The 26,100-nt window shown below is 44.6% G+C and overlaps 1 protein-coding gene, 1 long non-coding RNA gene and 1 other non-coding gene across 6 annotated transcripts; 1 reads left to right on the forward strand and 2 right to left on the reverse strand.

The window, feature by feature from the left end:
• LOC130539328 (uncharacterized) lies at window positions 1-1,989 on the forward strand. Its single transcript, XR_008954086.1, has 2 exons — window positions 1-254; window positions 1,290-1,989. It is a non-coding gene; the product is annotated as an uncharacterized LOC130539328 (long non-coding RNA).
• trnaw-cca (transfer RNA tryptophan (anticodon CCA)) lies at window positions 618-689 on the reverse strand. The gene has a single exon. It is a non-coding gene; the product is annotated as a tRNA-Trp (tRNA).
• On the reverse strand, window positions 1,821-25,809 carry scn12aa (sodium channel, voltage gated, type XII, alpha a). 4 transcript variants are annotated; one of them, XM_057057585.1, is made up of 27 exons: window positions 24,850-25,806; window positions 21,660-21,966; window positions 20,944-21,062; window positions 20,147-20,236; window positions 18,967-19,095; window positions 18,453-18,544; window positions 18,122-18,364; window positions 17,472-17,535; window positions 14,333-14,474; window positions 13,856-14,053; window positions 13,592-13,777; window positions 13,145-13,516; window positions 12,932-13,061; window positions 12,368-12,606; window positions 11,876-12,049; window positions 11,443-11,799; window positions 8,728-9,129; window positions 7,812-7,929; window positions 7,572-7,726; window positions 7,270-7,443; window positions 5,630-5,752; window positions 5,222-5,494; window positions 5,082-5,135; window positions 4,872-5,009; window positions 4,686-4,790; window positions 4,329-4,599; window positions 1,821-4,237 (listed from the first exon to the last, which is right to left on the reverse strand). In XM_057057585.1, the coding sequence occupies exons 2-27, from the start codon at window positions 21,924-21,926 to the stop codon at window positions 3,006-3,008; spliced, it is 5,847 nt and encodes a 1,948-aa protein (XP_056913565.1). In that variant the 5' UTR covers window positions 21,927-21,966; window positions 24,850-25,806; the 3' UTR covers window positions 1,821-3,005. The 4 variants fall into 4 exon arrangements, with proteins under 4 accessions (XP_056913565.1, XP_056913564.1, XP_056913563.1 ...); XM_057057584.1 differs by having other exon boundaries at window positions 4,872-5,135; window positions 24,850-25,808; XM_057057583.1 differs by having other exon boundaries at window positions 4,686-5,009; window positions 24,850-25,807.
• Window positions 25,810-26,100: the final 291 nt, after the last annotated feature.

The following is a 26,100-nucleotide window of genomic DNA, read 5'->3' on the forward strand; positions in this document are numbered from 1 at the left end:
TTTTGTTCAGCCACATCGACGAGAGAAAGTGAAAGGCCAAAATATTGGCTAAAGCTGGTAAGGTGGGCTGTGGGTAGTGGTTGAAAGAATAGGGACACAAATATATTAGCAGATGGAGATTAGTTCAATGACGGGCTCATGGTGAGAAAGTAAGACGCTTTCTAGAATGTTGGGATGCCTCATCTACCACCAAATAGCAATGAGACGCTCGATGTCCCATCACCAAATCTCGTGCTTGGGAGCACCTACATACGGTAATAACGTTAATATGTGTCCGCGAGGCCATGCAAAACTTTATTGAAACATGTCAATTTACAGACTACATAATTGATAGCACTTGCAGAGTTTATTTATCTAATTTGTTATTAAAATGCACATTTTAAATAATTATAAACGTGACTCTCAGCATGTATCGAAACTAAAACGACACCCAAACCACCACAATGCAATGGGTTTTTCTTTGTCAGACTGTTGAATTCCAAGACTATTTTGTCTCTTAATGTGATTTTTAGAACCTTACTTGGTAACCAATGTTGAACGAACTGTACAATGAAAAACTGTTTAGCCTTGAAAATATAATTTTCAATTGCTAGTTAATTAAAAGAGTTGCAATAAATTGACCCCGACGTGATTTGAACACGCAACCTTCTGATCTGGAGTCAGACGCGCTACCGTTGCGCCACGAGGTCTTGATGATGTCATCGCCCCCAGACCTGATCACTATCATTCTTTCAACATTCACCGGGGGAAATGTAATGAAACTGAATTTGATTAGCCCATCTGATGTCCAGCTCACAAATAAATAGCTATAAATAAACTAAATAACACTTTTTGCTTTTATAACTATATTATGGGGAGATGTGCAACAAAATAAATAATAAGTGGCAAATTAGTATCGTCATGCTATGCAGACATCTTTAATGCATTGCAGTGCTTCAATATGGGCCATTCCGTTTTGTAATTAGACATAGTGCCTTTTTAATCTTTTTTAAAATGTTTGAACTCTCTCACAGAGCTTTAATCTCTGCCACATGTTCAAATGAACAAACATCAGATCAGTTACCAAAGTCTACTTTGTTCCAGTCACGTCTCTCTGGGGTGCAAGTGCACAAAGGTTAAATTCCGGTGTGGCGTGCGTTTGTGGTGTTACTGCGAGAACGACCCCTACCAAAACTGTGTGTGTAAGCGGGCGTTGACACTGAGATTGTGTGTGAGCTTGTTCGTATGTGTAATTAAAACAAGTGATTTTTTTTTCTATTGCTTGTTTTTTCCTTTTTTTACACACACAGATTATCTCTCCATCCCAGCTGGTCAGAGTTGGATTTGACCACCATGACAACCACAGAGAGGAAATCTCTTCGGGGCTAAATCCAAATTGGCACCCTTGCTGATGCTGTTGGTCAAATATCAACTTGAATTTGTCACAACATTTTTAGTATGTTGCGAGCGAACTCGGCTAAATCTTCCAAAAGGGGGGGACCAAGATTACGAGGGCAATTAATCACGTGGCAGCATTTGTTTGGGTGGAGGATGCTCCGTTTTAACATACAGAGGTTGGCACATCTGTTCTGGGTTTATATGCAGAGAGGAGAGCGAGGGGGGACAGAGAGAGAGAGATTTAACAGAGCCTGGCCGTGCAAAGAGGTCACATCAGATAACCAGGTCTCCTCGTTTGAGACGGTACTCACCCCCCACCCCCATCCCCAACATCTAATGTGAAACGTTGTGAAAATTGGAAAACAGTTATCAAAGGGTTTTTATCACTATTTAATAAGACAATCCAAGCAACGATCCACCCAAATGTAATACAGACAATCAGGTTATCAAGGAAAGTCTTTTATATAAAAATCAACAAAGTAATGTGAATATACACGTAGCATATCTTGTCATGGCCATCAATCTATGATTAAATATAAATACATTACAAAAAAATAGTTAGAAAGTAGTTCTGCATACATTACACATGCCTCAAAATCCTTTACAGATTTTTTTTTAAAAAAAAAGAAGCACTCTTTGAACCCATGTCCATCAGATTCAGTTCAATCGTTCGTAAAGATTCAGTGTGCGGACGACAATCAAAAACAGGCACATAGTTTGGGGATTTATTAATACACACAGCCCTTCATTGTCAATGTGCATGTAAGCGAAACTTGCTGCTATTTTCGACAGAAGAATTTGACTTTGCCATTTTTTTCTATGTATACATTAAGTTTTAAAGATATGCGGGCAAAAGTGCATATAAGTGGAGAAATATGATTAAAATCGGGGGGGGGGGGGGGGGGGGGGGGTATCACGTTTTGGTTGAATTTGAATTATAATACTTGAGCAAATGGAGGCTTTGGTTTAAAAAATTAGCAACTCACAAGAACATTTATCTCTTCCTTGACATTAGCGCTCAGTAATGTTTGTTTTTGGGGTGACTGCTCTTATAAGATGCTTGCCTATACGATTACAGCGAACAAATGTTCCAAATTGCTCGAACAGGTGCAGTCAGTATAAAAATATTGGTTCATACACCGATTATTTGCTTGAAAACAACAGGTTTTACAATTACAGGTGCTTAAAAAATAGAGGTGAACAAGGTTTGTTTTGTCTCAGGACCCTGAGGTAGCCACATTCTCCATAAAAAGTACTTTTTCTTTTGCTGTTTTGGTTGGAAAATGATTGACAGCAGGTTGAGATAATTATGTACAATGCTTGTAAGCAAAAATAATCCCTATAGATGTTGCATCACAAATTTAGTTATTACATAAATTCGCCATCTGAAGTTAATGGGCAGAAGGTCTTGTTGCTGTGTTAACTGTATTTCTGATGTGTATCAGGGTGAACAAACTGACCGCTAAAGCTGTTTCAGGGAGCTTCTGACTGTGCAACAAACCTGGAAACAGAGGCTGTGACCTAATTTACAGTATTGCATATTTCCACAGCCTTTATAAAACCCTGTCTTCTACTCTCTGCTGTAAACAAAGCAAAAACCGCACAAGCCCTGGCTACACGACCGAGTCTCAGAGGAACGTTTCCTCATAGTTTTCACCTGGGTCCTCCTGTTCGGTGTCCCTCGAAATGGATCTCATTACCTCCGAGAGATCGCTGCCTGCCCTGGTCACGCTTTCATAGGAAGGTGGTGAGGACAGTTCAGTATCTGCTGTCGTCTCTAGGACCTCCACCTCCACTGGTCCAAAGTGCTGTATCATGGAGGCTATCAGTCCCTCCGTTTCCAGTGCGTTCTCCACGTCCACCACGGTCTCTTGATTGATCTGCCTGTAGAGGTGAGATGCTTGCTTCATCTGCCGGCGCACCAGGTGCCTCCTGTAGCACCTCTGGATGATGGTGGCGGACACTTCCTCCACCTTCCGCCGCAGGGTGGACGTGATGGGCTCGTGGGAAACTTTCGAAGGGTTGGTCATCATGAACTTTTCCTCCATCTGCTGCTTGAGGGCGTCCATCTCGCCCGATTCCCCCAGGACGCGCTTGGTGAAGGCAAACAGGATGTCCAGACAGTGGATCCTGTCCCCGCTGACCATGGGAAGGTCCATTGAGATCAGCTTGATCATGTTGGGCTTGGCTATGCGGAGCGGTTCCGACAAGGTGTCGGCGAAGTTCGACAACATGGAAAACTCAATGAACTGCGTGGCCTCAGAGTCAAACTTCTCCCAAACCTCGTAAAACATTTCAAAGTCGTCCTCGCTCAGCGGCTCGGTGCTCTCCTCGGTGGCAACGCTGAAATTCTCCAGAATGATAGCTATGTACATGTTGACCACAATGAGAAAGGAAATGATAATATAACTAACAAAGAAAGCGATGCCCATTGAAGGGCTGCCGCAGTTCCCCCGGGTGTTGGTGCCCGTATTGACAAAGTTTACATCACACTCCGTTGGGGAATTGGCCATTATGGGACTCAGAAGGTTGTCCCAACCTGCTGATGTGCTGATCTGAAAAAGGCAGATCATGCTATTCCCAAAGGTCTCAAAGTTAAACATGTCGTCAATCCCGTCCTGTTTTTTCACGTAAGCAAAATTGGCCATGCCGAATATCGCGTAGATGAACATGACGAGGAACAGCAGGAGGCCGATGTTGAACAGAGCTGGCATGGACATCATTAAGGCAAACAAGAGAGTCCTTATTCCTTTGGCTGCACGTATAAGTCGAAGTACACGTCCTATCCTCGCCAGTCTGATGACTCGAAACAGGGTTGGAGATACAAAGTACTTCTCAATGAGATCTGCAAGGACAATCCCTGGAACGGCAAAGAAAATGATTTTGATTATGTGCAGAACACTTTCAAACCTTCTGGCTGAGCTAATAGTCAACGGCGCGCCTCTGCTTACCCACAATTGAGAGAATAATCACCACAAAGTCAAAGATGTTCCATGCAATGGTGAAGAAATAACAGCGGAGGGCAAAGATCTTGATGAGGCATTCGGTGGTGAAGATCACGATGAAGACGTGGTTGATCTTGTTGAGGATGGCCTCCATGTGCTCGGACTGCTCGTCCGTTTCCACCATCATGGTCACCATGTTAACGATGATGAGCATCATGATCATGATGTCAAAGGCTTGCTTGGACACGAGATCGAAGAAGAAAGCTTGGATGATATTCTAGGACAGACAGCAGCCAAATGAGTCATGCTCGTCACGTTATCAGGTATAGTTTCAGCCAGGATGATGAACTTGAATTCATATACCGTTGGCCTCGGTATTGGCTTTTGAGGCTTTTTGGAGCCTAGCTTCTTCATAGCATTATAGTACTTCTTCTGCTCCTCGGTCATGAAGATGTCCTGTCCACCTAAGTACAAAACGAGAAAAAAAGAAAGCATTATTTTGACAGAACAGCATCTGAGCCGCCTCCCAGATGTGCCGTCGATACTCATCTTTCGTTTCTGCTGGTTGAAATTGTCAATGATGACGCCGATGAAGAGGTTGAGGGTGAAGAAGGAGCCAAAAATGATGAAGACCACAAAGTACAGGTACATGTAGATGTTGATTTCCCTGATTGGTTGTTCCTCCACCTGAAAGAGCGCGGAAGCTATGTGGTTACCACGGCATCTGTACCAGCCGGGCCATCGGACGGTCATACTCACTCCTCTTGAATCTACGGCTGCGTGCATTATTTCCATCCACCCTTTAAACGTCGCCTGTTATGTGACATTGCGCAACATTACCGGACTGGTTTTAGTCGCGGAAAAACTTGTGGTAAAAAAAGGGTTTGGTGAAAACGCACCACTTGCAGCAGGGAAAGGTAGCCGATTCCCACGTTGTCAAAGTTGACCTTCACCTTCGTCCAGTAGAACTGGGTGTCGTTCATGGCGAGGCAGTCCGACTTGTTGTTGACCACCGAGACGCTGTGAATGAAGCCTGTCCGGTTCACGCACTTGCCGAATTTACCGGCAAACAGGTTGACCCCCATGATGCTGAAGATGAGCCAGAAGATCAGACACACCAGCAGCACGTTCATGATGGAGGGGATGGCGCCGATCAGGGCGTTCACCACCACCTGGTGATCCACACACAAGATGCAAGTTAGGAAATTCGCATCGCTCCGAAACAAATATAAAACCATCCAGCTCATCATAAAGTCCTTTAAATAGATGATAAATAGCCTATAAATGATAAAAAATGATTATCTTACCCTCATGCCTTCAAATCTGGACAGAGCTCTTAGAGGCCTCAGAGCTCGCAGCGTCCTCAGAGACTTGATGGCAGTAAAGTCAGAATATCCCAGTGAATTTGCAGCCAGGCTTATCAAAGAGACCTGTGTGAAATATTAAGAGGATCGTAAACCTCGAGATGACGTGACATCGGATGCACCAGTTCTAGTTCGTCAACATTGGAGAAGCAGCGACTTTAGTAATGTCACAATCAGAATAAAAATGATCCCAGAAGTCAGAGAGCTGCATATAAAACTGGAACACAGGTTGGTTTTTTTTTAATTAAAAAAGAAACAAAATCAAAACATTTAAAGAGCCAAAATTGTTTGAGTTCTTTGTGTATTATGGGGCATTCCACAGTTAGGAAGACTTTTGAATTTTGAGTTATAAATTTAGGTTGTTGCAAAAAGCAAATTTAGACGTCCACTCTATTCTACACCCAAAACAAAACAAATGGCATTCCGCTGTTGAATGACCCTTGGGTGGCAGCTAGGAATGAAAATGGGATGAGAGATGGTGACAAAACACGGACAAGTATGCACATATAGACAAGTGTCCATACGTGCATCCTCAGCTATATATACATACACAATACGGTATGTATATATATCAAATAGAGGGATTTTTATAAAGAATGCGTATCCATCTTTGCCAAATTTGTATCCAATTTGTCCAATAAGTTAATGAAAACCAAATTTGGACCAAGGAGGTCCTGTGGGTTTCTTTATAAAAGTCTATTTATGCATGAGATTTTTCAATATATATATATATATATCTAAAGAAGATATTTTTTTTTAAAATTTCTAAACCAGAGATGTGTTTGGCTCCAGTGTACCCACAGAAAAATAGAAAAACACAATAAGAGAAAGTTATATCTCATCGGGACAAACATCATGTACATAGTTCTGAAGAGCAGGCATAAAAAAACAGCACTCCTGAGTATTTCTGAACGAATCGACACGTTAAAAGATTCAAAATGCTGCGGGAAAAGATCTTCTGTAGATAAACCTTCGTCTACATGCATTTGCTTTTGATATGAAAGCCAAGGTCCTGAGTTGAGAGATTGGCGCCAAAAAATGGTCATTTTCCGCTTTGGAAACAGGACGGTGGCTTTTGATATCGCGGCAGAATCCACTTACGAGTGAAGAAACACGAGAGTTTGGGATGCGGATGCAAGAGTCCAATCTGAGTCCATACTCACCGGGGGACCGGCTATCTACAACTTACCCTAACAATAGAGCGGTCGGTGGCGACCTGTGTAGCAGCGGGTGAAATCAGAGGTCAGGTCAGGCCTCCGATGCCCCCCCCCAGTACTTTGGAAGACTACAGACTTACACAGCTACATCCATCTGACCCAACAGTTTGCACCAAACGCTCGCAGAATGCGGCGTAACATCGTAACATTCTAAAAAGAGCTGTTCTGTGATCTCCGCGGTTCCGCCACATGGGTCGGGCTTGTTTAAGATAAGCCGACAACACGTTTATGGTCGCTGCAGATGTACATAAGCGTTTCCCTGTGATTAAGATGACGTTCACCAGCACTTTCCTTGATGTTTCCTTTTTTTGAAGCAGTTTTTAAAAAAAATAAAATACACAGTCACACAGTTTTCGGGTCACTTACATCCACAATGAGAAAGTCCAGCCAGCACCAGTAGTTGGTGAAATACTTCTTGAAGCCATAAGCAATCCACTTGAGGAACATTTCCAGCACAAAGATGTAGGAGAATACCTTGTCGGCAGCCTCCAAAACCAATTTTATGACTTTTCTCTTCTCGATGTAGATGTCTTCAAATGCCTGCAGCAGACCAGGGTTGGGAGCATGTGAGTGTGTTAGCAAACAAGCAGTAAAATGCAGCAGAAAGTTTGTTAAAATCACCCCCTTGGCGGTTAAAAGTGTTGCTAACAGGTGCTAGCGCCACCTACCAGGGCTCCACTGCTGAGCAGGATCATGAAGATGATGAAGGTCTCGAACCAGCTGTGTTCCACGATCTGGTAGCAGGTTTTCCTCAGCCTCCACCAGGCCTGACCCAGACCGCGGGTGACGTCGATATGACAGCAGTGACAGTGTCTGACACAAACTAAGAGGGGAGGAATAAGCAAAGGAGCTCGGATCACAAACTTTTTGAAGTGTGGAGATTAATAGTGTGGTGTTAAAAGACTTACATTCTGGGAAGCATTCTTCCGGCTCCATGCTCTCTTCAGCCAGTTCTGAGAAGTTGTCCAGCTCTTCTCCAGGCTTCCTCAGGTCCACTGTGCTGCCCTCAGACAGACTGATCTGCTCCTGGGTGGATAAGAGTCTAATTAGAATTTAAAAACTTCCAAGAACTAGGTGAAACAGAGCATTTAATAGAGAAAATGTTCCAAACTGCAACTTAATACTGAATTGTTTGCTGCAGTACCACATCATACCACTGGGAGGATTTAGGAGCAAAAATATATGATGCTTTGTTGAATTTTGCAAGTTTGGTTTATATTTATATAGATATTATATAGACATTATATATATTGTTCCTAAATGAACAAAGCAGTTGATTGAAATAATCTGCAATTATTTAACAAAGCACTGAAAAAGTGTTTCTGAGCCGATCCTGAGGCTTAGTTAAGCTCCCATAAGCCTTTATTTCCATTTTCCCGGGTGCATAATTCTGGTATGATGTGGAGCCCGTGGAGGGCGGCAGGGAAAAAGCAAAGCAAGCTCAGCTGTGTCTGCGTAATCTACTCTGCAGGGGCCGGCTCCACATCTGGCCTGATGCTATCTGCCTGTCAGGCAGGGCAGGCGTGTCACTACCTCCACCTGAACCCACACCCACAGGACAGCGCCAAGGCTACACTTCATATTTCTAAAACAAGTGGCACAAACTCCACTTCCAACAATATCTTGTCATAGTCTAACATAGTAATGCTCCTTTATTATGAATAGTTGCAGCAAATTTTGAGCCAAAGCCCAAAACACATAAGAAGCCCCCAGAATAAATTAATATAAATGTCATTTAACATGACAAGAATTCAATAAACCATAAGTCTTTTGTGCTCCAATGTGAGCCCACACATACAGTATCGATGGCGATGACCCACGTACCTCTTTATTGTCTTCATCATCCGAGGTGTCAGAATTCTCTTCCTCCTCCAGGAACTCCACATCGGACTCTCCTGGGGCGATGGGAACAATCACCGTCAGGTTGGGGTTGGTCATGTAACTGTCCTCCTCTGGTATGACGTACTTTTCTCCGTAAATTCCGCCGTTGCATTCCACGTGGTTTACGACCAGCTTAACGGCCTGATGAGTTTCTTGGCTCTTCGGCTTCCGGTGCTTGATTCTGCGGTTGAAGACGTTGGTGACGCTTGAGACCAGCCAGGAGACGCCGACGGTGATTCGGGCGATGGCGATCTGGATGTTGTTCAGATCGCCGTCTTCATCGGGGGCAGAGAGGTTGTCAGAACTGAAGGAGCTGAGCAGCAGGGCCAGGAACAGATTCAACACCTGTTGAATATCACAGAAAACATTGTGTTTGCCCCGTGCTCAGCATCAAACTGTTCATCCTAGCAAGAGGATGTGCACTTAATGCGGAATAATATTCTGGAAATGTCATATTCCCACCAGATTCTGAGACACATATGGCGCTGGGTGCTTTCCACTACACTGAAGTCAAGTTACCAAATATCCAACCCCAATCTGCCTCCTAGCTTAGAGAGCAGCAGCACTGACGCCATTTCCGTACACTTAAGTGTGTATGTTTGCAAGCGTGAGTGTGTGTGTGTTGGGCACAGTTGGTAAGGATCAGTCAGAGATGGGGAGCATGAACGGATGATTAGTGATGAACGCCCTCCGACCTTCTCGCCCCTGAGCAGCCTGGATAATCCTACGGATAAACAGCTTTCCCATGATTCAAGTGCAGAGGGGCTTTCTGTCCATTAGACTCTATAAGGAGCACTTTCGGGATCTTTACTTTGCTCTCCAAAAAAAAAAAACCCAACAGGAGTCGGTCATGATGACTCCAAAGACAATTCAACTTTACATTGAGCATCAACTCTTGTTTTATTTTTTACAAACTGACTCAGTAACTCACTAATTTTGACCCCATACTTCAGTGGATTAATTAGCTCTAGCTACCGAGTAAGTCAGGACAAAGATTAGATGGTTGCTGATTCTACTTTGGGAGAGCGGCTGATTAAATCAAAAGCATTATAAAATTCAAATGTTGCCATCTTACTGTTGTGACAACACCCAATGTAACGAGTCCCCATCAATAACCATGTTTTACAGCATCCTGAGTGCACGTTACAAATGCGCAGTCATACAAATCAGTTGTCCTCTCAGCAGTTACAGATATTTAAGAGTTCTCCATCCATCTATCATCTGTTCGCCGCCACTTATTTCTAATCAGCGCTGGAGTCTTAGAAAGGAACAGCGGACAGGTCGTCTGTCACCCACAGAAAGCTCACACACCATCGACCGACACGCTCACACAGGAACACAAGGGCAGCCAATCAACCCCACACAGGCCCAGGGAGACCGGGCAAACTGACCAGCCTGCAACCTTCTTGCTATGCTGCGCTATTCTAACCATGGAAGAGTGCTCGGAGACAGAAATATCAGAGCATCGGATTGGAAATATGTGAATAATTAGCATGTAATAAGTGTCTAATGGGGCGATAATGAAGCGATAAAGACATAATCGCAGTCATCGTTTGAAAACAAATGTGTTATTGATGCCACTCTATCATAATTCTACCACTGCCAGCTGTCTGCGTTTCCTGGGATTTTTTTTTAATCTGTTCTTATTAACATTAGCTTGCAGGACACAGCTGGACAGAAAGTCGCCATATGCGTGGACAATCAAATATACGTTTCCTTGCGATGGCGGAGAGTGGCATCAGCCCTGTCGGATGAGATTTTCCCTCCGGAACCGGTTTTCTGCAAGTGGCATTACATCCTGCCAGAGTAGCTGCAGAGCTTGTGAACGCACCTTAGATCACAGCTGGACCTCTAAATCTTCATTAGCAGCAGATAAACAACTTCAGATTATGTCTGTCGTGCTTCTGCTTCTGCATCTCCCTCTCTATACATACATGTATTACTAAGGGGGGAAACAGATGGTTTATATGTTGGCTAGACATGATTCAGGAGGGAGGCTGCTAATGCTAATCTGCAAGATGACCACGATGACACAACTTGTTTCCTCGTGACCCGTGTATTGTTGCAACACAGGGGTTTTTAAGAAGCACCCCGAGCCACCGGCAACTGTTTAAGGATGTCCGGTCGCCATAATATGGAAACACCAATCCTCCTTGGTACCACGTAATCCCTGATTACCGCTGACATCATCATGTGGATTTGAGCAGTTACAGTTGGTCGCAGCGATGCGCAATTGGATTTCTCCCGTCGGACCTCCCCTGTCGTTTTGTGCACTTTGTTATTGTCAGCAAATCCAATAAAAAAAAAGAAAGAAAAAGACCTAAACGGTTTCACTGTTATTATTTTTCAGCTTCCCCTGTCTGTCCTCTATTGCTCCAGAAAATAAAAATACAGCTAAACTGTCATTTTATTATCCAAATAATCTGCTTAAAAAACAGACTGCTTAAGGTAAAATATACAACTGCAGTGGAGGATTTGTTTTATGTATTCATCCTTGAACTACCTTGCTAGATAGATAGATAGATAGATAGATAGATAGATAGATAGATAGATAGATAGATAGATAGATAGATAGATAGATAGATAGATAGATAGATAGATAGATAGATAGATAGATAGATAGATAGATAGATACTTCAGGATGTCTTTAATTCTTACCACCAAATTCCCGATGACCATGACTAACATGAACACCAGGATACAGAGAGGCTGTCCAGCCACTTCCATACAGTCCCACATGGTCTCGATCCATTCGCCGCACAGCACCCTGAAGACGATCAGGAAGGAGTGGAAGAAGTCCTTCATGTGCCAACGGGGCAGCTGACAGTCAAAGGAGATCTTGCACACGCAGTCCTGGTAGTTCTTCCCAAACAACTGCATTCCCACCACGGCGAAAATGAAGACGATGATGGCCAACACCAGCGTCAGGTTCCCCAGCGCGCCCACAGAATTGCCGATAATCTTGATGAGGGTGTTGAGGGTGGGCCACGACTTCGCCAGCTTGAAAACCCGCAACTGACGAAGAAATGGAGGTGAGAGTTCATCGCTGTCGGTCAGAATTCACCTTGCAAGATTGTGATTTTGATGTTACCAGTCTGAAAGACCGCAGGACAGACAGTCCCTCTACGTTGGAGAGCCCCAGCTCCATCAGACTGAGGCAAACGATGACGCCATCAAAGATATTCCAGCCCTGTTGGAAGTAGTAGTAGGGATCCAGTGCGATCAGTTTCAGCACCATCTCGGCTGTGAAGATCCCAGTGAACACCTTACAAACCAAACGGACGGGTGAAAGACATGTCAGGAGATGCAACTACTGCTCTTCATCAACAATTTTCATTGGGGGGCGGGGGGGTAGGCGCATAATGAGGGAATAATCGCAAACACACTAACGAGTCAACGCGCCCTCGTTTGTCCTGCTCAACACTGGCTATAAAAAACTCCACGTCCTGATATAGAGACACATTATCTGCATCAAAGCACCTCCTCTCTCGTCTCTGCTTTCAGTCACTTTTAACCCAACACTTTAAATGAAGTGGTCCGTGTGCTGGAAACTGGCCCGCCCCAGTCATTAAAGAGCCCTTACCAGATTGCCCACAGACAGCATAGTGTTGAATTCCTCAGTCATGGGGTAGTGCTCCAGGGCCATGAAGAGGGTGTTCAGCACAATGCATATGGTGATACCCAGATCCAGGAAAGGATCCATCACCATGTGCTTCACCCACTCTTTAATTTGCCTCCACCAGGGGCAGCACTCCCATATCAGGTACCTCTTGGCAAACGTGTACCAGCAGGGGTGGCACTTTTGCCTGGACTCCTCCAACTCTGCACACAGATATTATTGTAATTTGCTGAAGAAATCACTTTTGCTTTCAAACACAGTAGGTTTCAATCCACACGGGCATGATCTTTGGCCTCTGATGCTACATGTTAGCATGCTAATCTGGATTTAAACTAGCGCCTTTGTACACAGGTAAATCTCTGAAATTAGGAAAAAGGATATCTCATCTTTAGTTATTTAGAATTATATAGTATTATAGTATATAAGAATAGAAGTATAGTATATAAGAATAAAGTATTGTTCATGCAGCTAAACCAGAGTATTCAGAAACATATGAAAGGACGTTTTTAGACTTTAATCTGGACCCACCGTCCATGGCATCGCTGAGAAAGCTGACGGAGCTCAGCCCTCTTTTCCTGTGCACTGTGGGAGGTTCGGTCACTGTCGGAGACGGCTGCAGAAGAGGCCTGACAGCTGCGTCCTCTGCATGGGTGGGCCTCTGCCAGACAGAAAGCACAGGCTGTTTATTCAAATGAACTGTTATTGCTGTGGTGGAGCCAGTATGGGGGTGGTGTCGCTCACTGTGTCTTCTCTGACCCGCTCCATGCTGGGAGCAGGAATGGACGTGGGCGTGTGCAGGCCCAGGGTGGTGACAGCATTCTGGTCCAGAGAGATGTTGAGCCTGCCGTTCACATTTAGGCTGGGATTGAGGATCTGGGAGCAGTGGCTGCGCACGCTCCCCGTCCTTCTCTTCCAAGGTGTCGCCATTGAACTGGCTCGACTCCTGAAGGCGTCCCCGTGGACGCTGTACTCGTCGTCCCCAAAGTCGGCCTCGGAGTTGATCCGAGCTCGGAAAGAGCTGAAGATGCTGACCTGGCTTCCTCTCCGCGTGCTGAGAGGATGAGCGGAGAGCGTGGCCAGCAGAGGGTGGGCCGGAAGGGGGGACAGAGGAGGCTGCAGACACACAGAAGGTGGATTAGCTGAGAAAACCACGACCAAAGGAGAGAAATAAAAGGTCGGGCGATGTACAATTGGCTCATCTGGGTCGTCAAACTTCTCTTCTGAAGCTTCCCCCGCCGTTTCCTCAGACAGCGTCCTGTGTGACCTTCTTCTTCTGCTGCTGCTCCGACGTATGCTGCCTGCCTTCAGGTAAAACGGAGAAAGCTCCGGAGACAACACCGAGTCCGTCTCCTGCGCTTGTCTTTTAGCTGCCAACTGGACATGCAAAGAATTACCAATTTGCACTTGAGAAGGTGCTGGAAAATATTCCCCCCGTGTCCGCATTCAACCCACTCTTTGCTCCCTCCGAAGGTGCTCCATGGCCATCTGAAACTCCCTCTCTTTCTGCCAGGCCTCAGCAATCGTTGCCTGGTTCTGCTCCTCATAGGCCATGGCCACCACAGCCAGGATGAGGTTGACCAGGTAGAAAGAGCCCAGGAAGATGACCAAAACAAAGAAAACCATGTATGTTTTCCCAGCTGAGCGCAAAGTCTGCAGGGAGAAAAGAAAACCTGTTAAAAAAAACAAAACAAACAAAACTTGTTTCGTGTTATTTCTTTTATTTTCTTGTTTTGGTTTTTAAATCCTAAAATCACTCTTAAAAGTCTAATTTTATTCAGTGCTAGCCTGATAGCATGCTACTCCTAGTAGGTATCTCAGAATATAATGGCAATTTTTACACATTTTTTTAAGTACTTTGAGTGGATCTTGTCATGAGCTAATTGTTCAGAAATTTGGATATAACCCGCGAGAATCTTGGGTTTTTCCCACCTGGTGGAACAATTTCTCCCAGCAGTCTTGTGTCATGAGCCTGAAGAGCGCCAGAAAAGCCCATCCAAAGGTATCAAAACTGGTGTAGCCGTAGTTTGGATTCCGTCCTACTTTCAGGCAGTCAAACCCATCTGGACACTTCCTGCAAGTGCAAAAGTGGTTGGAAAGCAGAGGGCAGGTGATTTTGGGACAACAATGATAAACAAAGGCTTTTGCGCAATCAAATCATTAAGACAGCTGGGGCGGAGATGGCCGCGTGGCGTGCAGGCTCCTGGGGTTATAATGTGTCCGGTATCTACATGTGGCTCTGTGGCCTTTGACTCTGATGTGTGGGGAAGCAGATGAGTTGGTAAGCACAAGCGCTGCTATCAACCCTATGATGAAGAGCCCTCTTGAAATTTGTTCCAGGCTGGAGCACTAAAATGGACTAGAGTGATGGGGATTACATCGAGCCAGATGGATATCAAATTGCCGTTCAAAAAAACTGCTCAGCTCTGCGCTCTGATCTTCATTGTCCCCGTGGCGTTATTACAGCAAATATTTAAGTCCGGCAGCGGAGAACAAACTGCTCTGCCATGTCAATCTGAGCGGGGAATAATTTCGTAATGGCCGGGAAACAGCTGGGCGGCGGAGCGCTGCTGTGAGAACAGCTGTAGGTCTCACCAAGCTGACTGGTCGCTAATATCTGACAGTGGGGGCAGAGGAGGCTGCGTGTGACCAGCAGCATCTTCCTGCCAGGCCACTGCTTCTCCCCGCCGCACTGCTCAGCTCATCGCCAATCTGTTCGTTCCTGTCGCTCCGTGTCGGCAGAGCACGCACAGAGCACCCGAAGGTCTCGTGATCTGTTTCGGAGAACTTGAGAGAACTAAGTTGTGATTGTTGCAGGAAAGACTGGGAGTAACCCAATGATTAACGGCCCAAGATGGAGTGACCCCGTTCTGAGCTCCGCCGGGACGCGCCCTCGCCACAGGAGCCCATCTGACCTCCACGCATTCACGGCCCGCAGGAGGAACTGATGGCGTGGCACTTTGGCCACAAGAGAAGACCAGACTGTTTAATCAAATCAGGGAGCGCTTACATAACGTTCTGTGCAGCACATTTCCTGGTACTCTTCTACCCTCGAGAATTCCCGCCCTTTCAACAAGTATTTGACTTCAACTGCTTTGTGATTATTCGGAAACTTTTGCCCGTCTAAATCAGGAAAAAAACACCAATGTCAGATACCCAAGGATATTTATAGTGGGTGATTTCCGCAAAACGAACGAAGAAAATACATTAAATCACATCTCAAGGCGCTGTTTTACGAGCAATCCTGTGTAGACAGCATGAGCAACAATGAATGGAATTCTGCAAAGCGCGTAATCAATCTACTGTAGTTTGTGTCGGAGCTGAGAGGACCATCTGTCGCGTATGGGGGGGGGGGGGGGGGGTTCCACGCCTGCATCCCTCCAGCAAAGGGCAAAAGTTGAGCGATGCACAGTGGCTTTAGGATCAAAGCCCAGCCCGGACGAACGAAGGTTGCAGCGCATTGTCGTCCGGTTGCTACCCGCCTAACTTGATGCATCTGTTTAATATTGTCAGATGAGTGTGTGCGTGTGCACATGCACCCCACCACACTTCCTTGTAGTTGTGTGCGACTGTGTGTGACATCGCAACGTATCCAAAGCTTTAATTTGGAAATCTACTCAGGGATTACTTGTTGGAATACACTCAAAAGATTAAGCATCCTCTATGTTTTACGTCCTCCGTCCTGACCTGCTTAATATCTTGCCCGTCTCTACAGCGAGCCTCGGGAAGTGTCGACTTTCTCCATCATCACGGACAAAAACGCAAGTCCTCCGGGTAGCTTTAGTCCATAACCTGACAGGACTGAGTCATTAATGTAACCTGGTCCTGGAATTTGACATCAAGCTGACGTGTTCTTTGGTGACGACCGAGCAAAGTTAAAAAAGTAAAGGGGCACGCAGAGATTAATCCTGCAGTCATTCAGTCTAAAAGCCACTAAAACTGCCATTACGCACAGAAAAAAAGATTAAAAAGAGCTCCGTTAAAGCTTCACAAATGGCCGAAGCGAGCAGCAGCTCCTACAGGTAAGTGGTGCCTGTTTCATTACATCCTATTATTGACTGAAATCTGATTATTCCTTCTGGGAGATGACCATGTGTCTGTAAAATACTCATCAAACTATCAGGGGAGGAGTTTATTAACTCTGAACTCTGCACTCGGTAGTTCAGGACTTTAAGGTGGTAGTTTGTTCACGCTGGTCTCTGTTGCTTGGTCGCTTTAGACCAAAGCATCTGCTATCACTAAAATCAAAAAGTAATCAAAACTATATCTGCACATTTCTTTGTGTATTTCCGCTGCTTATTAATTTATTTAGTCTTTTTTTGGTTTGGTTAAAAGTGGCTGTCGTCCATTATCTCGCATCATTAACAAGAGCACCTAATGGAAGCCATTTGTGGGAGCTGCAGGATTTCAGACTCACACAGATGGGTATTTAGTTTACTATTACCCTTGAACTGGGCCTGGCATGACCAGAGTCCTCCTGTTGTGCTTGTTTGAAAAGCATTTGGATTTATAGGATTATTCGGCGCCCAGCCTGAGTAGCAATATTTGGATGCCTTTCGGCTGTGCATTTTGATCAGGAATAATAACAAAAAAAAAAGGTCACCGGAAGAGGTTTATTTAAAAATAAAAAAATCGACCCTTGTTTCAGCTTAATTTAAAGGATATATCGCTATAGCGACCGCGGCGGTGATCCACAACAATCTGGTTAACCTAATCATGTCATAAAGCTTTTGTGATGATGAAATCTCCAAAGACCTCCCTCTCTCCAGCTGGCATCTCCATGTTTCTCAGGAAAGGGCTCCAGTGGAGCCGTGGTGATTATCCACGCCACATGCTGCCTTGTGTGCAGCCTCTCTCACACTACGCCCCACTCTCCGACAGGCTCCTTTACCTATATAATGTGCGCATGAATCACATTTAGATGTCGTTTACCGCCATCTCTCTGCATAAACAACTGCGTGTGCGCCCCTGCTGATGATGTCACCTGACCTGACAGGGGTTTGGAAGACATTCTATGCAGACAAGTCATGTAATAGATTACCAGGGGGGAAAGCAGTGATCAATCACTTACCCCGCATCGTTTCCATATCCGCATATTAAGGCATCCTTCGCTCCTTCAATCTTGTAAAAGTTCTCTACGAAGACGGGAGAAAGTTGAAGAAACGAAATTAAAGCTAACGGCATCTGGAGTAACAGGGCAGGGATTCTTTGTGTCTGAATGTTTTCTAAATTAAAGGTCTGTCAGAGCCACCAAACACACACACACACACACACACACACACACACACACAAGGTTATTTCTTATCTAAAGAAACTCGCTTTCTTTCTGATGAACTTTTAGAATATGGTATTTGGGATTAAAGCCATTGTTGGGGCTTAATTCAGAAAAGGAGACCCTCCAAAGTTGGCCTGATCCCTTGGAAAAGCACCTTACAAGTGGGAGAGCATGTGTCCTGCACGTTGATAAGTATGAAAGGAAAGCCTTAAGTGAAAAGAATGTGCTTATCTGTCTCTATCTCACAACGTACGGGTGTGAAACACCTCTATGCCGAGCATTAAGGTCCACAGTACATGTAGCATAGGCTAGAGGAAGCATTTATGCACAGGCGCTGGTAGGTTTTCTTTTTCGTGCACTTAACAATGTCCCATTGTCTAGCTCTCCTCAAAAGGCTTTAATGATGTACAGCACAGGCTTAACATCAAGCATCTAATGAGGCTGACCTTCGCTGCTGAGGAAATCCTCCTGGGAGCTCCAGGTTCTGTTGTTACAGAGGAAAGACTCGGTGGAGCTGTACGAGGAGTTGATGCAGTGCCCGAGGCTCCGGACGCACTTCTGCCGCAGCAGGCCCATGAAGAGCTGCAGGCCGATGAGGGCGAACACGCTGAGGCAGAAGACGGTGAGGATCATGACATCTGCCAGCTTCCTCACAGACTGGATCAGAGCGCCCACGATGGTTTTCAGGCCTTCACAGAGGAGGGGAGGATAGAAAAGTCACGCTTGGGACGAGTTAGGAGAACTACGGGAGATGGTTCGGGGTGACGGGCACATTACCTGGAATGACCGAGATGGTTTTTAGTGCTCTTAGTACCCTGAAGGTTCTTAACGCTGAGACGTTTCCGAGGTCAACAAATTCTGTCACATAACTGGAACACAACACAAGGAGGTTGGTTTCTGAAATCTAGCTTTTCTGATCCATTTTGCAGCACAGATCACTGCTGCTTGACAAAATAAGCCGTGGAAACCATCAATTCGCCAAAAACACATGAATTACTGTTTATTCAGCCTGTCGACCTGCACTAAATGGAGTTTTATCTTGCTGTTGTCAAACACAGCAAATGTCTTATAGCCTGGACAATGCCGTATTAGAGGGTCACAAGGTCACCCGTCTAATCTGCTTCAGCATCATATTGTAGACCGTGGTGGCCCACAGACCTTTGACCCGACAACAGGCTTATCAGGCAGGTGTGCGGAGATGACCGGAGAACACTTTTACATGGCAAGTAAATACTGATGCCGCCTATTTTCACGTTGTCTGGCTGTAAACGTCGGAAACGTCGTTACTTACGCCATGACAATGACGGTGAAGTCCAGCCAGTTCCATGGATCCCTCAAAAAGGAGAACGGCACTAAGCAAAATCCTCTTGCAAATATCTTTATAACTGACTCGAACGTGTAAATAGCGGTGAACGTGTATCTGAAAGATATTCACAGGGGGAAAAAGGCATTCAGTTCCTGAATTCAGCTTCAAAGACAGGATGGACAAAAGAATGAGCAATTTGAACTTGTTCTGATCAAATGATCTGACATGATGCCAGTCGGTCTTTTTCTCTGTGGATAGTGAAAAACGTAAAATAACATGCGTGAGCAGTTTAGAGTAAAAAATTTAAATGGTAGCGACATAATCATAAAAATGGCCCCACGATGCATTTTAATCTGGTGGCCTAGAAGTCCCAAGGTCACAAGGACAGAATGCACGCTGCACAAGCCACTGCTAAAATCCATGAGAGAGTATCTTTGTGATGAAGATGGCTGCTTAGAAAACAGGTATTTTAGGTTTTAAGGCTTCCAGACGGAGTTTATGTGATGCACCGTGCCTCTTTCACAGTTCGGTTCCTTCTTAAAGGGTTTTCCAGCTCATTCATAGCGCGAAACACTCTTCTCGAGCTATTCGTATCTGAGGAGTGAAATTTAAACGCTCTTCCGTTTCAGTGCTGCCCAGGTTTTGACAAATATTCACCGTTTACTCCAATTAAGGACCAACCGTAAAGGTTGTCTGAATACATTTCTGAATTATGTCTCAATGTGAGCAGCCACTTCCTCATACTTAGCAACCTCCCTGCTTCTTGTTAAGAGCACAGGTTGCCGTGGTGACGGTAATTGAGGCCCCTGATTCGTTGTGTGCGTGAGCTCAAGCGTGCAGGTTATGGACCCCAAGACATGGTTGGTTGTGGATGGATATTTTGGGGGTTTCGATGCCGACAGCATGCTGCATGCTAAACGTTGCTTTGACCCACGGATGACGACAGCTCGCCGGCGTATTCAACACCAAGCACATGATGGTATTTCTGGATGTCATCGACCCGTTTTTCATGCTTTGATTTTCTCATCCTGCGGTACATGCATCATATACTCACAGCTCCGCTTATTCTCCAAACACCACTAACAAAACAACAAGTCCAAGCAGAGTTACACATCAGAACAGAGAGTTTCAGAGTCGGGAGCTGTTGAAAACTGTGGGTACTCACTCCAGGTACTTGGTCCAGGGCGCCGGGTCGGACATGGCCATGAAGAAGCAGTTGGTCAGGATGGTGAACATGATGAACAGACTGAACAACCTGGGGAATGGGTTCAGGAAACGGCGCCCTGGCCTGCAGGTCGAATTTTTGCGTTTGCCAACAATGCGGCACATAGAGACATGATGTTTCTCATAATCCCATGAAATGCAGCCATTAGGATAAACAATCAGCGTGCCGACGGCATTAAACACAGAACACACGCAGATTATGTAAAGTACAAGGAAATTACATTGAATGGTGAATGACAGCGGTGACATCGCTCTTTCATATAAATTATTCAAGCAGCACAAATCTGTCAACGGCTCACTCGTGAAAGTCGGTTTTAATTTCGCAGAAACTACAAATGCATCTGATCGAGTCAGCTGAATAAACATTTTATGGTCTATATTATAGCAGGACAGAGATCCAAAGGATCCCAAATGAATATAAAGTGGGAAGCAGCTGTCTGAGAACTAATAGGCTGCTGTCACATGATGTGAAATCTCCTTGCTCTTATTTCATTTTGCAGATTAAACAAGGGTTTATGAGGGAATTTGGTTTGCGATGCCAGAGAGGACCGTTACAAAGCTGTTTGGAACTACGCAAAAAATCCAATAGAAAGCCACAGCGGCGGGGGTGGGAGCAGGTCAGTAAATATTAGACGTCACATCTGCAACCAGTATTCGATGCGACTGCTAGAAAACCAACCTGTTGCATTAAATTTCCATATTAGTTTTCTCTGTTTGTTCCTTCATGCAAAAGGATACGAGTGGACTAAAATTCTGACGGCAATCGCTCGGAGGAAGTGGAACGGGCTGAATATGTAAAGGGCGGACGTGGCACTGAATCTGAAGAGGGCCTTCCCTTTGTTAAGTACGATAAAAGTCTGCAAAGGAAGGAGAGAAGAAAAGAGAATAAGGAGCGAAACACGAACATCACACAGAAAGTAAAAACAGCATCCAGGGGCTTTTCTGGAGGGATGAGAGGCTGCGGCCGCCGCCGCCGCCTGTTATAACCTCCACCGTAAGCACCTCGGCCTCCAAGAAAGCAGCAAGTGCACATGCACGCCATAAGCGAGGCCGGTCGGGATAATGGAGACGACTCCAAAGCGGGCTGAGCGTTCCCAAACAGATGTGGCATTTATTTATTTATTTTCTATCTTGGGATAATCCTCCCATCCAGCAGTGTATCACATGCCAAAACAAAGAGACTCTGAGAATGACTGCCACGTCCTTTTTTTTTTTTTCTCCCCCCTCCCATCTCTCCATAAGCAGACCGTTAATGGGCAGCAGCCTGATCTACTCTGCAAATCAAAACTTACTAATCCTATTTCTGTACCCAAAAGAGATCTAAAGTGATGCAACCGCTCAGCCCTGGTGGCAGAGAGCCGCCTGAAATGGTGACGGCTGATCAGAGGGACCGCGAGAACGGTCTGTCGAAACATCACACACACACACACACACACACACAGGGAAGATCTCACCCTCTGGTTCTTGTAGTAAAAGGGATCGACATCTTCCAGGGGGATCCCGATGAGTTCTGGAGGGACGTCGCCGTAGATGCGCGGCAGCTGCTTGCCTGCCTCCAGGTCGATCCTGGGTTTGAGTGGGTCTGCGTACTTGTGAGTGTTGTGGCAACCCTTGGCCTTTTTGGCCTGCTCCTCCGCAATCCGCCGCTCCAGTGCAGCCAGGGATTCGCGAGTGAACCGGCGCAAGCCATCAGGACCCGTTGGTAACAGCATGGCTGCCATCTTTTCATCCTGATTCTCCTGTCCTAGAAGTTACTCACAGCTGCAGGCGAGCGAGGACAGAAGACACATGGGGAGCGGGGGGATGTCATTAGTGGTCTTATTTTAAACGCTGATTCGCCTCTGAACTTTATCAGGACTGTGGTTCTACTGTGAATTGGCCCTTTAACCTTTATAATTGAGATTTCTGTCAGGATGTCCGTCTGTCTCGTCCCTTCCTTGACCCTGTGACCTCAGTATTTTCACCTGTCTGATAGTCTCCGCCCCTTCCGTGTCTATTTCTACCCTCCATTATCTCCATGCTTTAATCTTGACTGGTTTACTTGTAATATCATGGAAATCATCAGCTCTTTTCATTTCCATTTAGAAGTGGGAATATAATATTTTACAAGTGTTGGCATCATTTGACAGTTCAACTTGGCGAATAAGATTTAAACATAAATAACGGCATCTTTTTCCATATGGCATCAACTCTATAAGCTTTTATGGCTTCAGCTGCCACAGGCTACTGACTTGTGGTGTTCTGCTGTACCAAGTTGTGTTCCAATTCTAGTTTGGTCAAATTTTCTATAAAGAGAAGATCAGCGTGATTAAACTCTATAGTGGCACGGATGCATCAAGGTCACACGCTGAACTGATGCGAATCTGATTAGACGGCGGTGTCGAGGGACAAAAACTGTTTTAACCTTAGCAGTGACCATCAGCTTCCTGTTATCCAACTGCCTCTGTTAAACTAGGGCAGCCTCAGACCGGAGACAGAGGGATTAATTCCACACTCTGCAGCCCAGAACTGGGGTTTTCACCAGCACTTTAGGATTCTGGGGAACTTCTGGGTCCCAAAGCCACTGTGGGGACTTTAACCCACGACCTTCTGGTCACAGGTTTGCTTAAAGGCATACCCCATTTAAACTGTGGAAGCCTTTATGAATATAGAAATGTTCACTTGAGTTCTGAAAAGGTAAAATTTGCTCTGTAGTGCATCACAATGGTGAGGATATCTGAAATAACTCTGAATGGTGAGTTTTATGTTAATAATAATAGGATATTAAAGGACCACTGAGCGTTAAAGTGGCCTAAAAATGCCACCTCGGCACCGTTAAAGTCGCTCTTACCATAAAAAAAGCCAAACGACTGCTATGGATTATATAATCTCTGTCTGAACAGGGCCACAACCAGCAACCTTGGCACCACCACAAACTCTCGCCCTTGTTTCCCGCAGTGATTAAATTTATTAAAACTGAAAAGTATTTCATAAAAGAGGATTACATGGTGTGTTCCCTTTCGACAGACAAATACCATTGTATCCCTTTCATATCGACTAAGCTGTGTAAGTCTTCCATCTCCTCCTGTCCTCAAATTCATTGATCCCTCCGCTCGTCCAACCAGACGCTAGTTATCTGCTTTGATCTGCTTATTTGGCCCAGGTTGATCTCAGATCAGCTCCTGTCTTATACTGAATCCAGGTGTTTCCAATCCCCTGTAAAAATTGGTTGAGGTCCATTTTCAAGGGATATGAACCCTGGAGGGAGTAGTGTTTCATTAGTGTTTGACTCAGCCTAATAAAACACAACGGACAGCCATATCAATAATCTTAATCTGCAGTTAAATGGAATATCTGCCATTTTGCTCTGGCTGAACACTAATGTGGGGAATTAGATAACAGAGAGCGAGGGGGGAAGATTTTAATTGAATGAAATTTAATTCCCAGAACAGCCAGATGTGATTTGGCCTTCATAACTACAAATAATTACGATAATTAGACTGAGAGGCGATCATACAAACACACACACACACACACATACTCACGCACACACGAACTACGATTATCACCACTTTCAGAGAATCCTGAGATGAAGCTTAGGTTGTTAAGTGCTTCAATGTGTAGGACAAAATTAAGCAGAATATTGGTGACTCAAACTGGAAACTATGGGAAGAGTTCCCAAAATAAGGAGGAGTTCATGTCACATTAAAAATGCTTTCATTGACTTTCTCCAGACCTGCTGCAGAGCATCATTTACAATATCAATGAGGGCTCATCTAAATCTTTAATATATAGTCAGACAAATAGAAAATCTGTATTCTATATTGAACTTTTTCAACATTTTGGAAAAATTCAACCTTTTTGGTTTAATTGATACTTTTATTTTTCACTCATCTTTTCTTTTACCTACACATTTTACAGTAAATGCAGGAAAATGTGAAAAATGTAGAATATACGTCAAATATATAACTTGGAATTGATTAAATTTGTGATGTAATTAGGTTTTTTTTTCAATCATTGGGGTATCAAAGGTCTCCTGAAACATCAGAGTGGAGAAACTGGACCTCTGACTTTTGTCTTTGCATGGAGCCGACATGCATGACTGCGTGCACACGTGTCCTCACCGAGCTGCTGATTCTAGGTACACAGACTAAACTGATGACCTAGTTCTCTGGCAAAAACCTTTCAATGTAATTACAGCAGATAGCTTAAATGCATAGGTTGAGGACATACTGTGACTTGGATGTTGAATTGATTAGAAATATGGGCGGCACTTCATCACATTTCCACATAAATGTCACCACAGCGCTTTAAAAACAGGCTTTAAATGTCCTTATGTAATCTGTATGTCCCCATCTGAATTCAGAGAGACTGTTTATAAAATTATATCTTTTCATGATATTTACAATTGGTTACCCCTCCCCCCCCAAAAAAAATAGAGGTAAAAGTAATTTAAGGCACAGTTTTAATTATATCTAAGAAAACTTTGACAAATACCATATTCATTTAATTTTTAGATAAACATTAACATAGTATGATTTTTCATTCGTCTGTTTTAACATATATTGAATATTTTGTGCAGTTTTATCCTAAATACACAGAAGCAAGCAATTAGAAGACTTCAGATTTCAAGAAGTGAAAACAGAAAAAAAAAACCTTACTTACATGAAACTCTGAGATTTACAGCATCACTTCCAGAATTGATTTCTTTGGAATTTCGAAAGAACAGCCGAACTCCACGTGCAAAATCCATGTTTTCTTATAATCATAATGAATTCAAACCGCAGTCCTAAAAATTTTTTAAAAAAAAGACCCAATCCGGTCAAATCTCTCTGTCCTCTGATCACATTATACATACATGGACAGCAGCCACGAGGTTTTTTTTTGTTTACTTATTTCGAGCGTCTCTTCAACAGTCCCGCAGAGCCAAGGTTCCGTGCGTGAGGATGCTGCGCGCTTTCCCGCAGCTGGGCAGCGGCGGTGGAGGCGCACCTCGATTTGCCCTTGAGAGCGAAGGGGAGGGGTGGATGGTGTCGGCCCACAGAGGATTACAGCTCCTATAGCTGCCCCGTGTCCCTCTCAAATATGACAGAGTCACAGTGGCAGTTTTCCATCACGCACTTTTCACAGCGCACAGCCGGATAACTGCAGCTCCGTGCGCAAAGAGGACACTTAGAACCATCTGTGGCTGTATATTGACGAGGAAAAATACTTTTGGACAAGGCGACTGCTGTTTGCGCTTAATAAGTGTGTGCCTATTGCAGGAAGGAATTACCGGAGAACGACCTGCTATGAATTTAACTTTAACAACCAAAACCTGCTGCGTGTATCTCTGGCTTACTTGCGCCCTCAACCGACCAATATAGTTGTCTGCGTTGACCGTCACAATAATGACAATAATATCGCAATTAGCTACTTTTTGAAGAAAAGAAAGCTGAAGAAACGCAGTGATTCGTTTTCTGAGCTCAGAAATACAATAACGTGTGTATTTTGCTGTAAAATAATTCACTGAATGCTGACAGTAAATCCCACATTAATACAATTTGCAGGATAGTAGTGTACAGTTTTGAAACAGTACAGTAACTTGGAGCCTTCCACAACATCCTGACAAGCATATGGGAAGAAGAAAACATGCCACAGGACTTCAAAGATGCCACTGTTGTTTCTATCTTTAAGAAAGGCAACAAAGCAGACTGTGGTAATTACCGAGGCATCTCGCTTCTGTCCATTGCCGGGAAAATACTGGCTCGCGTCATTCTCAACCGCCTCATCTCCTTAGTCTCCGAGGAAGCTCTTCCAGAGACTCAGTGCGGTTTTAGACCTGGCCGCAGCACCATTAGGCAGATCCAGGAGAAATGCATTGAACAGCACAAGGACCTCTTCGCCGTTTTCATCGACCTCACCAAGGCGTTCGAT

Source organism: Takifugu flavidus, chromosome 15, assembly GCF_003711565.1.
Source record: "Takifugu flavidus isolate HTHZ2018 chromosome 15, ASM371156v2, whole genome shotgun sequence".
Classification (NCBI taxonomy): domain Eukaryota; kingdom Metazoa; phylum Chordata; class Actinopteri; order Tetraodontiformes; family Tetraodontidae; genus Takifugu; species Takifugu flavidus.

Excerpts from the sequence above, each read along its gene's own strand:
- scn12aa (XM_057057582.1), bottom strand. The coding sequence starts at position 21,926 with ATGGCAGCCATGCTGTTACCAACGGGTCCTGATGGCTTGCGCCGGTTC. Across the intron at positions 17,536-18,121 it reads GGATTTCCTCAGCAGCGAAG|AGAACTTTTACAAGATTGAA; the intron begins GTCAGCCTCATT and ends CCGTCTTCGTAG. Across the intron at positions 4,238-4,328 it reads GATTATTCTCTCAATTGTGG|GGATTGTCCTTGCAGATCTC; the intron begins GTAAGCAGAGGC and ends TTGCCGTTCCAG.